At 49.4% G+C, this 13,303-nt stretch overlaps 1 protein-coding gene across 2 annotated transcripts in view; it reads left to right on the top strand.

Moving 5' to 3' along the window:
• Window positions 1-13,303, top strand: part of Capzb (capping actin protein of muscle Z-line subunit beta) — a 102,077-nt gene that overhangs the window by 45,706 nt on the left and 43,068 nt on the right. For both annotated transcript variants that reach the window (XM_060379186.1, XM_060379185.1), the window contains exon 2: window positions 2,589-2,678. In XM_060379186.1, the coding sequence (XP_060235169.1) occupies window positions 2,589-2,678 (90 nt within the window). The remainder of the gene's footprint in view (window positions 1-2,588; window positions 2,679-13,303) is intronic.

The following is a 13,303-nucleotide window of genomic DNA, read 5'->3' as shown; positions in this document are numbered from 1 at the left end:
CTCCTACTATGACAGGCAAAAGGTGTTCTTAGCATCTCTCAGCAGTTGCTAGGACAGGTCAGGTGGACATGGCAGGTCCTACAGAAATCCTAACCAGTGAGCCGTCTCTCCAGCACCCACCCAACCCTTTATTTGGGGGCAGGGTCTCATGTGCGTCTTGGGTTCACTGCATAGGTGAGGATGACTTTGAACTTCTGAGCTTCCCAAGTGCTAGAATTGCAGGCATGTACCACCATGCTGTTTATTCTGGGTGTTGAACCAAGGGCTTTGCTCTCACATGCCAGGTGAGCACTCTGCCATCTGAGCATACCCTCCACTTCTTTGTGGGCAAATGAGATTGAATACCCCGTTCTAGTTTGTGGCAGCAGTAGGTGGAAGGGATATTATAAAATAGTGATATCTGTGTGTGTGTGTACACTTGTGCTCATGTGCACACATGCACATGTTTGCAAGCATTCTAGAAGGCAGAATCACAGAGGGCCCCTGGAGCTGGAGCTTTAGGCAGTTGTGAACCGTCTGGTGCTGGGAATTGAACTCTGGTCTTTGGAAGAGCAACATATGCTCTTAGTCTCTGGGGTGCCTCTCCAGCCCCTGAGAGCACTTTTTTACATGCATGAGGCCTGTATGGTATTTATGTAAGATGTGACAGGTGTTGAACACATACTGCTGCTGTGTGCGGACTCCCCAGTCACCATGCTGCTCTGAGAAGGTTGGTTACCCGGAGGCCTGGACCCATCCCACACACAAATGGAGGCTGGTGGAGGTGAAGAAAGTGGCCCAAGGTGCTGAGTCGATGGTGGTAGGCCTGGGAATGGAGATGCCTTTCTAGAGTAAGTGAGTTCTCTGTGCCATACCCGGGACCTGTTATACTAGCTTCTATGCGGTTGAGCCAAATCCATGCCTTGGCTGACATATCTTGCCATAAAAGTACATAGCACAAGCAAGAAGCTCATGACAACGGAAGCCTCGTTAAACAAGAGCAGCAGCAGGAGTATTGGGAATTCTTTGTTTTCTTTTCTTCAGAATTATTTCTCTAGAATAAATGATCATGTATAACCATCTGGAGCAGGGGACAAGCCTGCCTTCTTCCCTTCCCCCTTCCCTTCCCTTCCTTTCCTCAGTTTGCTGTGTATGTATATATGAAAAAACAAGATTGGCTCCAGAAAACAGTGTGCCATGTCTGTGGTGGATACAAAGTAGGCCCCTGCCTCATGCTTGCTGTGGTTAGTAGAGTCAAGACGGCAATAATACTGGAAGGTTGTGGCTCATTACAGCCAAATGTGGCCTTGTAAGGATTCCTGTGTGTGTTTTTATGAGACTCTTTGGCTTGCTCATTTAAGGCTTTCAGAAGCCGTGAGATGAGTTGGACCAGAGCAGGTATCAGATAGAAATCAAAGTCTCTTCATGGTTTTGGGGACTCCCATGGCAGCCTGCCCTTGGAACGCCCTGCCCCCACTATTCACACACACACACACACACACACACACATCCAAACCCTGACCCAGGCCCTCAATATCCTCCTAGGCACACTTCCTCACTTGGTCCTAAGGTCTAGCTTTCTGTGCTGGGGCCCTCCTGTGCCCCAAGTTTCCTTTGCTCTTCAGTGGTCTTGCCCTGCTCAGCCCCAGCCTCTTCTTCCCTCACTCCTGCCCTTCTATCATTTTTGCATGTCTGGGGTGCATGGTGCAAGGGGCTCCTGCAAATGTTAGTCAGGAGGGGATGAAGCAGCATGCCATGTGTCACTTTGGAAATGTGCTAGGTGGGATTAACCTCCAGGCCCCCGGGCCAGCATTTGGCACAGTTCATTATCCTGCATTTTACTGGCTAGGGTGAGCTCTTCTTAATTCATTTATTTTGTGTTTGTGCACTTGTGGAAGTCAGAGGACAGCTCTTGGGCAGTCAGTTCTTTCCTTCCACCGTGTCAGCCCCAGGGCTTGAAACCAGGTCTCCATGCTTGGTGACAGGTGCTTTTCCTCTCAGCCATCCTGCCACAAGCTCTTGACTGTTGGAGCCTCAGGTCTTAGACCAGTTTGAAAATTAGCCTGGGAAGCTTTGTAGGCATTGGCTGAGTGCATGAACGCTGGACTTGTAATGTCACTGTGCACCTTGACATATGCACATGTGCACAAACACAAAATCAGTGAATTAAGAAGGGCTGGCCTTAAAGCCCCCCCCCCCTTTTATCAGGACCCCTGGCCTGGCAGTGTCACCTGATGGCATTCATCTTCAGCTTAGAGCAAAGGTCACCATAACTTTCTCACTGTAGAACCAGTGTTGGCAGTTGGCACCTGTAGCTGCCAGCCCTTCTGAATAGGAGGGGGGCTGAGAAGGGGCTTTGTGGGCCCACCATCCTGCTTTCTCCTCCTTCAGGATCTCTTACCGACAGGCTGCCCTGTAAAGGGGACAGGCTATCTGCACAGTATCCCTCCAGGCTGCAGGCGCACACAGGCCTAGCAGAGGGTCTACCACAGGGCTCCTTGGGTCTCAGAGTACCCTGAGCAGGCAGCATCAGAGGGAATGAATGCTTTTTTGAAGGAGCTTTTAGTATTGGCGGAAAAACTTAGCTACTTTTCTCTGTTCCTGCACAGAGCGACCAGCAGCTGGACTGCGCCTTGGACCTGATGAGGCGCCTGCCTCCACAGCAGATCGAGAAAAACCTCAGTGACCTGATCGACCTGGTGCGTACTGTCTTCATATGCTTTCACTTGAGGCCAAGACACATATTTGCTGTCTTCTGGGATGCTCTTTCTGTGGAATTCAAAACACAGGAAACCTTCGCTCCCAGGCCAGACCCCCACCATTGGGCTCCAAGATTCCTCCCGACAGAGAAGATGAGTTTCATATGGTGGACTTTCTCTGAGCCCTTCTGTATTGATAAAGTCCAGCGTAAGCATTAATTATAAATTTAACTGTGACCCCTTCCCCAACATACCTTGTCTACAGTTTCTAGAAGCTTGCATTTGGGCCACACCTTTACGGGCACCCACCAAGGTCGACAACCCAGGCCCCCGGCAGTGTCCCTTTCTAGCCTGAAAGGTTTAACAGCACAGGTTTTTGTTTTGTTGTGAGACAGGGTTTCTCTGTGTAGCCTTGGCTATTCTGGACTCACTTTGTAGATCAGGCTGGCCTCAAACTCAACAGAAATCTGCCTGTCTCTGTCTTCCTGCATGCTGGGTTTATAGATGTGTGCTACCATGCCTGGCACAAAGTTTTTTGGGTTTTGTTTGTTTTGTTATATATATATAAACAATAAAACTGTTTTAGAATTTACAAGGCCATCTCTTGACAACAAACAAAGCTTTCAGTACTGAGACCAGGTTACAACCAATTGAGGTGTTAACCAAAGGGGTCCCGTGGAAATCCTCCAACAACCCATAAGGTTGCCAAGAGACGAGACAACTCTACACAAAATGACAGCAAGGGGCCATTGCTGAAGACACACCCACACTACTCACTGACGTGGAGAGGTCAAGCTGGTGCCTACATCGAAACTTCACTCCTATGTTTTGGTGTTTTTGGTACAATACTTTACCCTGCAGGCTACCAAAAGAGAAATATAGTCACCAACCAAACCAGAGAATCTTGACACAAAGCTATTTATTTATTTATTTATTTATTTATTTATTTAATGAATGAATGCTCTGTCTTCATGCACACCAGAGAAGGGAATCAGATTCCATTACAGATGGCTGTGAGCCACCATATAGTTGCTGGGATTAGAACACAGGACCTTTGGAAGAGCAGTCAATGCTCTTAACCACTGAGCCATCTCTCCAGCCCTGACACAAAGGTTTTAATACATCTGTTTTAAAAATATTCAGCTCTTTTTTTAAAAGTTTGCTTTTTTAAGTTTAAACATATAAAATAATTGGCTTTAAATTGATGCCTCAGATGAGCTGGTGCTGAAGTACTATTTGAAAATACTGAAATACTCAACATTGTAAAGCCACAGGAAAAATTGAAATCAGCTCCCAGGAGACCTTCCAGCTTACCAACATGATTTAATGGGGCTCTGGAACGAGGTCTGCGTTTCCCATCCTGTCTTCCTGTGTGAAGCAGTGAGGCCTCCTTTGCAGTGGGGGTTTTCAACCATTCGTCTGCTCTGGTGACTTACTTGTATTCTGTTGTTGGATTTGAGAACACGTTCACCAGGAAAACAGTGGGATAGTAGGAGATTTTCATCAACCCCAGCAAAAACTCCCTTAGCAGCCGGGAAGGTCCCCAGTGCAACCATCTCTGTTTATAGGACCCGAAGCCCCAGCTGTGAGCAGGTGTGTGAGGCAAATATGAGGCCGATGGAAGGAGTTGTGAGACTTAATTGAAGAAAAAGAAAAAAAGATCCTCAGGATGTGAGAAGGGAGTGGTTTCAGGAACATAGTGGCCCTGTGGAAAAGCTAGCCATAGGTGTCTCGTGCTGAACTTGGAAGAGAAGGTGGGTATAAACGAGGTAGTGTCAAGGTGCACCTGGGTACACAAACACACAGACACACAGACACACACAGACACAGACACACAGACACACACACACACACGGTATATTGAGATGGCAGTGACAGCTAGGAAGTCAGAGAGGCTTGAAGTGGTGAGTGTCCCATCCAGCACTCTGAACGCTGCTGTGTGCAGGGTGTCCACTGTTTCTGTGGCCTTATTTAAACCTCAGCCATCCTGTGAGGCAGCTCTGCCAAGTGCAGTCTGGGAGGTGTTGACTTTTTCTTGGTCAGCAGTCTTTGCCTGACCCTGTGTGGACGAGGGGGGGCCAAAGTTGGAGGTGTGACCAGGTCTCCCTGTCCTCAGCTGTGAGAGAGTTGCCTTTTCAACTCTGCGGGAAAATGTGCTTAGCAGAGGTTCAACTCAGTTATTACCGTAGTTTTGAAATAATCCTGACACGGAAGCATGAAAGGATGAACTCATTTTTCTCTTCCGACTCTTGATGTTTAACGGGCTGTTTTGTTCTTATGGCAACCGAAGCATCGTGCTACAGCTGCAGATTTCCCCCGAGGCCCCCTCATCACTCATCTATGAGATGTGTGTAGCGTGACTACTTTGCTACGGATGCCAGTTTCCCTCAGGTCCAAGGGGGAATCACAGCATGATAGGGAAGGAAGGGAGGCTGAGGGGTGCCTTCCCCCAAACACTGGGTCAGGGTGCTCTGCCTCAGTTACCTGAGCAGGCTGCACAGACACAGGGCCAAGTGTCCCAAACGACGTCTGTCCTGGCACCTGACTGCATGCCTCCTTTTCATGCTGTCTTCTACAAAAACTGACCGGAAAGTGGTAGAGGGGAGAGGGAAACCAGGGTTGAGGGTAGGAGCTAACTTGTTGACTGCGCCTAGAAGTTGAAGTCCTCCAGAGGGTTACATACTCGAAGGCTCCATCTTCGGCTCATGGCACTGTTGGGAGGCAGTGGAAGGAGGTTGGCCCTCTGGGGCAAGAAGGTGAAGGAGGTACTGGGACCCTGGCCCCGTCCTCTGTTTATGGTCAGCATGAGGCGAGCAGCCTCAGCCCACACTTCGTATTAGGTTGTTTGGCTACACCCCAGGACCGAGAGTCCCAGAGCCAACTGACCATGGACAGAGAACTCTGAAGCCAGAAGCCACAAGCCAGACAGAAGAAACTTGTCCTCCCTTTAAGTTATGGTGGAATTTGGTCACAGTAGTGGAAACCTTGCATACTACTGGGTGTCTACATCTGAGCGCAAAATTTCCATCTGATTTTTTTTTTTTAACCTTTTGAAGGTCCACATGTCCAACTCACCTTTTTGAGAAACTGAGGCTGTAGGGAGGTCTTGTGGCCAGATGGCATCAGGGATGCTGGTGTCCCCTGCTCTGCGTTCAGTGTCACCTGTGAATGGGATCATCTAGCCAGAGCCTGGATGCGGCTGTCTCCACGATACCCCAGTTTTACCTGTGTGGAGAACAAGCTAAATAACTTGATTCACTAGTAATGTAAGATGTTGGGAATGTTCTAGAGACATTTTTCTTTTTATTGCTTGGTTTTTGAGTCAAGGTCTGGCTGTGTTATCCCAGGTTGGCCTTGAATTTGACATCCTTCTGCCTCTGCTCCCCTGTACTGGGATCAGAGGCACCAGCTACCATGCCTAAGTCTAGTTTAAAGTTGCTGCACTTTAAAAGTAGTATATGGGACATGAAGGAATTCCCTTCTTAGAGCAAACCTTTCAGGGTTAGCTTCACGGTGTGGCTTGAAGGGTGCCAGCTTATGTGGAGTCAACCTGGGATCAGGGGCCTCGGGATCACCTGGAACGCAGATCCCTCTCAGTGAACAGGTTGGGGATTTGGGGCGCTTATTAATTTTTTAATTGAAGCATGATGGATGTCAAGATGGAAATGGGGCATGACTTCTCAACAGATTAGGCTCTAGTGAAGCATGGCTCGTTAAAGCCGCACCAACAAGCTACAGAAGCCACATGTGAGTGATGGCCTGCCGTCAGGGTCCCCTGTATGCAGTCCACGTGTGTGGAGCACTTGGCCTGCCTTGTGCTGGACCCAGAGTTGGCTGTAAAAGTCACTCCAAACACATTGCGGTTTTTCTCCTGTTGTGCTCAGAGGTGACAGTTTGCAGTCCTCTTATCCTGTGCAGGTGGCTCTGTGTCCTGGTGTGGTTCTGAAGTCACATTCAGTTTCAGTTTCTTCCCAAAGCTAAGATTTCAGAAAATTCATCCTACCTATGGTCACATTTCCGTAGTTCGGGGCTGGGGTGTTTCTAGCGGGGCTCACGCAGGGACCACTGCATTCCTGTGTGCCCACCTACTCAAGCCATCGAGGAAAGGACCTGTTCTTGAGGGTCATCTCCAGCTTTGAGACCCATGAGAATATTGGGGTTTGCCTGTGTTCCCCCTCTGGCTCAGCCCCATTTACATGTCAGAGCCAGGCTGCTGCAGAGGGATCTGTCTGGTCCATGCAAGGCCCCGTTACAGAGTCCCATCAAAATGTGCTGTGTGCTTGGGAGCCAGGCCCCGGCAGCCCGGTTTGCCTTGAGCCAGGTCAGCACTCTGCCTTCTCCACAGCATCATAGCCTTTGCTGCCTTGGGATTCTGCTGGGAAGTGACCATCCTTTGCAGGTGGCCAAAACATTATTTTATACTAATTCCATTGTGTTAGAGGGAAACTGGCTGAAATTGGTTGCTAAGCTGTTTCAGAAATACCCACACACCCATGTGGCTCGGGGATCATGTGATGTGAAGATCCTTTGACCTTCTGTGGCCTCTCTGCTGGGGGATATTTTGAGTCTTGAGCTGAGGAAGGATTTCTTTTTCTGCAGATTGGCACCTACCAGGCCATCCGTCCTTTGCCTTTTTAAGATTACACCAAAAATAGCCGTGGATCGCTCGCCTCACAAACATCAGTCACTGTGTTTTTTATAATTCATTCATTCCTTCCTTCCTTCCTTCCTCCCTTCCTTCCTTCCTCCCTCCCTCCCTCCCTCCCAGAGGTTTCATTCTTGGGTTTCCCCAGACTTAATTAAACAAAGGGAAGACCTCAGAGCTGGGATTGCTGCTAGCCACTCTGGCCAGGCCTAGGGAGGAGGAGGTAGAGGACCTCCTCCTGATGCTTGACCACCCTGTTGAAATCCTGACCAAGTTTGGTCCAGTATATTCCTTGTTACAACAACCAGACTGTCACTCTCCAGAACTGGAAAGGGCCATGGGGGGACACGGGGCGGGGGAAGTCGGGCCTTTACACTCCAGCCCCAGCAGTAACTGCACTTGGAACAGCTCCTGGAACTTGCCCAAGTGGCATTGAAAGGGTTAGGCTAACTTTGTAACCTATATGTCTTCTAAAGCCTATAGTTTTGAGTTTTAGGTCCAGGTTAAGCTAAAGCCTCTTAGTACCTTTCCAGAGAGTGAAGGAATGTGACCCTATCTGTGAGGACAGATATAAAAAAAAGGGCAAGCAAACAATGACCTTCACTCACCAAAAGAAGGACCAGACCCTTGTCCTTGAGATAGCGTTTCTTAGCCACGAACCTAGACTTCTTCTGATTAGCTTTTGACCTCCGGCCAAGAGCCCGCAGCCCTAATCTTCAAGGATGAGCTAACCACCCCCACCTTAAAGTGCAGCTGCATCCACACTTGGCAGGACTGGCCAAGCTTGAGCACCTAAGACTAACCAATTATCTTACTTTATAGCTTCCTCATCTAATCCTAAATTGCCAAAACTAGAACTTCAAATCTCCCGCAATTTTTCTTTTAAAAACCTAAAGGCCTTTGTCTCCCGGTGCCACTCTTTGCTGACCAGCAGGGGTGACCCCGTTGTACAATGGTTAATAAACCTCTTGCTTTTGCAACGAGTCTTGGTCTGGGGGAGTTTCTGGGAAGGGCGCGATTGAACTCCTGAGCTGTGAGACCCCAGGTCTTACAGCATGAGGTCTGCAAGGGGCCATGGTGGGACAGGGCAGGTCGGAAGGCCAGAATGCCTGGGTATGATTACGCCTTTGGGCCACAGATAATGAGAGAGAGAGTGTGAGAGAGAGAATGAGTGAGTTTGGGGTGAAGCGCCCTGTGGTACCAGGTCATCTGTGTCACCAGTGGGCAGAATTGAGCTTAACACTGGAGCTTCGGTTAGTCAAGTATTGACTAGCAGATTAGAGGCTGAATGCTGAGCACTGATACTGTTTTTACTTAGTGTTGCATAATCTGGGAACTACATTTCCAGTAGTAGTTGTGAGGAAGGGAGCATAGCATTCATTCTGGCCCTGAGTGGTGGAGCTGTGGTAGGTCTAGGGACCACAGAGACCACCATAACCATGGAAGGTCAGACATGTTCTGCTTTTTTGCCTGGGAACTCCCATGCCCTGTGTTGCTAGTCTGCCTTTATTGCCAGCATCTAAGACAGTCTAAGCCAGTAGTTTTCAACCTTCCTAACACCGCTACCCCTTCTAATGGTCACCCCAAACCATGAAATAATTTTTGTTGCTACCTTGTAACTGTAGTTTTGCTACTGTTATGAAATTGTAATGTAAATATCTTTCCCCATGGTCGTAAGTGACCTTTGGCCCCCAAAGGGGTCTGAACCCACAGGTTGCGAACTACTGGTCTAGGCCAATATTTTCCCGCCTTTATCTTAACAATTTAAAATATCTCCTCTTTTCTAAAGAGTTCTCAGCAAAGGTGGTTAGACGGTTCTTGAGTTTGTTCAATAGCGTATCTCCAGTGAGTTCTGCCTGTGCCGTGGAGGAAGCGCAGCTTTTATTCCTTGGCTCTCCCTTCCATAGGGAATTCCACTCTCTGTCACTGCGAGCCATGGTCTCTGTTAGTGTCTCCCAGAGCTTCACCTGTTCGTGGGGGTGAACGTTGAGAACTGGGAGATGTATTCTGTCTGTGATGTTATTCTCTGTTGGCTGGGTGCCAGGTGCTGCTTTAGGTGCAGGTGACAGGCCTTGTTCGGGAGAGCCGACAGTTGTGGGAGGTTCTGGAAGGAGCACTGGGTGTGGGCAGCTTTCACTAATGTCTGGTGAGTAGAATAAGGATACAGAGTAGGTAGACCTGCTGTGAAGGTGAAGGCTGTAACAGCTGCACCTGCCTCCCAGATGACACTTTGTCAGCATGCTGTCCTCGCCAGACACCCCCACTCCCATTGCTCACTGCCTTTGAACTGGCTTCTGACTGGCTGTGCCTTGGTCTCCTCTGTCCCCAGTGTCCTGACAGTGCAGAGAACAACTCTGTCTTTGATTTGGGAGGTGCAGATCTAAAGCGCTGTGGCCGGTGACACTTTGGACTTTATCTTTCTAAACAGTGTATTCCAGTTCGTAACATGCTCACAGACAAGGCATCTTAATATAAAAATCATGTTTTCTCCCCCTTCCCGCAAAGCCCTCTCTCTCCTGTGGGTTGACTGTGCCACCTGGTGCTTGGCTTACTAGGGACCCTTGCCTTGCCAGGACCACATTTCTTGTGGCCTTGGATATTCCCTGGGTGGGAGAACCCCACCTTGGGGTCTGCCAGGTTTTCTCTACTGTAGTCACTCTATTCTTGGGCTCGAGCAAGGGTGTGCCCTAGTCATTGGTGACGGGCACCAGCCCCCACCAGGTTTGGTTGTTCTGATGTTTTTGAGCTTTTTCTTGATGGCCCTGTGTTTGTAATCCCATTCTCAGGGAACGCCTCGTAGCCAGAGGTCCCCAGCAGTGCCTTTAATGAACTCGTGCTTGGAAGACAGTGGGGAACATTTTTATTTTTTATGCCAGTGTTCTGCTTTCTGAACCAAAGAGGCAAGCTGACTGTTGGCCTTGGGGACTGAGGGAGCCTTCTGCCACCTGCCAGCACCGCTTACTACATGTTAATGGCCCTTCATGGCTCCAGCCTATTGTTGAGCCAGGACCCTGCCACTTGATGGTGCAACTTCTGGTTTGTGACAAGGTATACTGGAGTGGCACACCAAGTCAGGATGTGATGTGATTTGCCCCAAGGAAGAGGGACTTTGTGGAGCACCCTTCTCTGCCTTGCTCTACAAAGGTGAACCGATTCAATTTGATGAGTCCTAGAGCATGCAAATTCCACCCAATTTCAAAAAAAGATGAAGGGGCCAGGCATAGTGGTGCAAGTCTTTAATCCCAGCACTGGGGAGGCAGAGGCAGGCGGATCTCTGTCAGTTTCAGGCCAGCCTGGTCTACACAGTGAGTTCCAGGACAGCCAAAGGTTACAGAATGAGACCCTGTCTCAAACAAACAAATAAAAGAAGCTAAAAAAGAAATGAAGGACTGATTCGATGACGAGTGAGTCAAATGGTGGCTTGTGGACAAGCATGGGGAGCTGGGTTCAGATCCCCAGCACGTATAAGAGCAAGGCCCAGTGGCCAGGTAGGAAGCTCCAGGTTCAGTGGGAAGCCCCTTCTGCCTGAATGAAAAAATAAGGTACTGGGGAGGCAGAGGCAGGCAGATCTCTCTGAGTTTGAGGTCAGTCCGGTCTATAGGGCTACACTGAGAAACTTTGTCCCAAAAAAACCAACCCCATCCTCCCAATAAAAAAGAAAGAGAAAAAAGCTAGAAAGCAGTTGAAGAAGGCTCACTATCCAGATGTCAACCTCTGGCTTCCACCTCCACATGCACATATGAGTTCAGCTCAGTTAGAGCCAAGAGCCCACAGCGCTACACCTTCTCTTCCCAAACAGCTCTAGAACAGTAACAGACTTCAGTGTGGCCAGTGGTCCAGCATGTTCCCTGGCCAGGTATTTTGTTCACGCTCTCTGTCACCCTTAAATTAACTACCCAGTGCACATTGCACATTTGTGACTTTTCAGAAGGTCCAAGATTCAGGTGGGAATTTTTTTTTTAATTGTTCTCACATTTAGAATATGACTTTATTCTGAGGAAAAACAACCATATGATGAATCCTTTTTATGGGCCTTGACATGGGTGATCATCATCGTGACCTTGTTTAATCTTAGGTCACTCTGTGAGCCATAGATGAGAAAACTGAAGAATAGGGCAAGGACCTCCTGGAGTCCAATCCTAATGTGTGTGGGGTGTCGCACCGCGGTGTTGATTCCCACCATCGTCTCCTTTAAAGCAGAACCCCACAGTGCACCAGTGGTGACAGCCAGCAGGCGTGGTGAGTAGAAAGATGACGTCCCTTTGAAGTCAGGAGCCTCACTGGCAGCTTTGGTGGGGGCTGTTCTTGGTTTAGGCCAGTAGGTCTCTGGGCTATAGTCTCTGCCACATGGTCTCATTGTCCCTGACTCAGTTCTGAGGCTGGGAAACAGAGGAGCCTCGCTGTGGATACCCTCCTGTTGGGGTCACTGCTTCCAGGACTCCCTTTTCCTAGCAGGAGAGACACGGATTTCTCTCAGGTCTGAACCACGCCGCCTCCCACTGTGGTAAATACACATAGAGAGAGGGCAGGTGCAGCCTCCAGCATTGAGTCAGCGCTGCTATAGCGAAGAGTGAGGCTGCTGCATGGGACTGGATGTGGGGGTACTTCTAGCTTTGAGGTCTTGGGCAGATAGTTTGCCCGAGTTTCCTGCCTTTTAGTATGGGGCCTTCATTCCAGCCACCGGTAGTGGCCAGCCATCTGTAGGAGCTGGATCTTTCAGCTGTACCCTCCCACACCTGGAATCCTCTCCTTCCAGAATATTGTAATCCAGACACCCAAGGCCACCTCTGAGGGTCTTTCACAGTCACCAAATGAGCCTGTATTTATAGCTTTCTCCCCTTCTTGTCCTGAGTCTTTTTTTCTTGGAGGCTATACCTACTCAGGTCTCTGACACAGAAAATACTTACAGGCGCTAGTAGCCAAGGGCTGTTCCGGCTCCAGGCAGAGAGCTGGTTGGTTCTGTACACTCTTTGAAAACAATCATCTCCAGTTGCTGCCCCTCCCTTGCCAGGCCACCTGGGTTCTCATACTTGTGGATTGGGCTCGTGCTGAATTCCTAGCCAGGTGTTTCTAGGGTGCTGGTCTGAGTTTGGGCTTCTAAAAAATGTACTTAGGTAAGTAGGGAGGATTTGGGCACCACAAAAGTGGGAGCTCCTGTCAAGCCCAGCTCTTGCCTTCCTTGTGTGGCCTCAGTTTCCTCACAGGTGAAATGAGATTCGAGCAGCCTGGTGAGTTAGACATCGTTGCCAAAAGCTCTAGGTCCCGGAATGTGCTTCTCACTGAAGAGCAGCTATGGCAGTGTTCTGTCCAGATCTTCAGTTCAGTGGCACACCACTGGCTGAAGGTGGGCGACAGGTAGTTAGTTGGTCCTAGACTCAGCCAACTGCTGAGTTTCTGAATTGGGATCAGCCCCTGAGTGACTCCACAGCCTGCCATCCTGCCCACTCGGGATGTGCCACAGCTGCTCCCAGGAATCGCTTTTTCCTTGCCACTGCAGGTCACTGGCAGATGGCTGGCTCTGAATACAGACACTTTTCCAAGAGAAAATGCCGGTAGGCAGCTGCTCAGTGTTCGCAGAGCCTTTATCTTTCCATGCCGAAGGCTGCCTGGCTCCATCATTAAACATGAAATGCGAATGGGGTTGGAGCCAGCAGTGGTAACCACACATGACCCTGAAGCCAGGTGCCAACACCAAGCAGCCACAGCAGCCGGGGCTAGAGGTTGGCTCCAGACACAACCCGAGGCTTTGCACGGCTTTTGGCAAGGTGTTTTCGGAGTTTGGGGCCACCTTCCTCTCGGGTTAGTGGCCCTCATCTGGCCAGACATTTTGCTCTGTGATCCAGTGGTTTGTGACTGCTTCCTTGCTACATGTGTTTGCGGGCCTGTTGAGCTGGCAATTAAGGCTCATTAGAGACCCTGTCAGTCATAATGTGCACAGAGCCTGCCTGGGAGAGGCCTCCTGAAGGGCTGGGCCATCCAG

Source organism: Meriones unguiculatus, chromosome 3 (assembly GCF_030254825.1).
Source record: "Meriones unguiculatus strain TT.TT164.6M chromosome 3, Bangor_MerUng_6.1, whole genome shotgun sequence".
NCBI lineage: Eukaryota > Metazoa > Chordata > Mammalia > Rodentia > Muridae > Meriones > Meriones unguiculatus.
The sequence above is the reverse complement of the archived record's forward strand: the minus strand, read 5'-3'. Positions and strand labels throughout refer to the sequence as shown.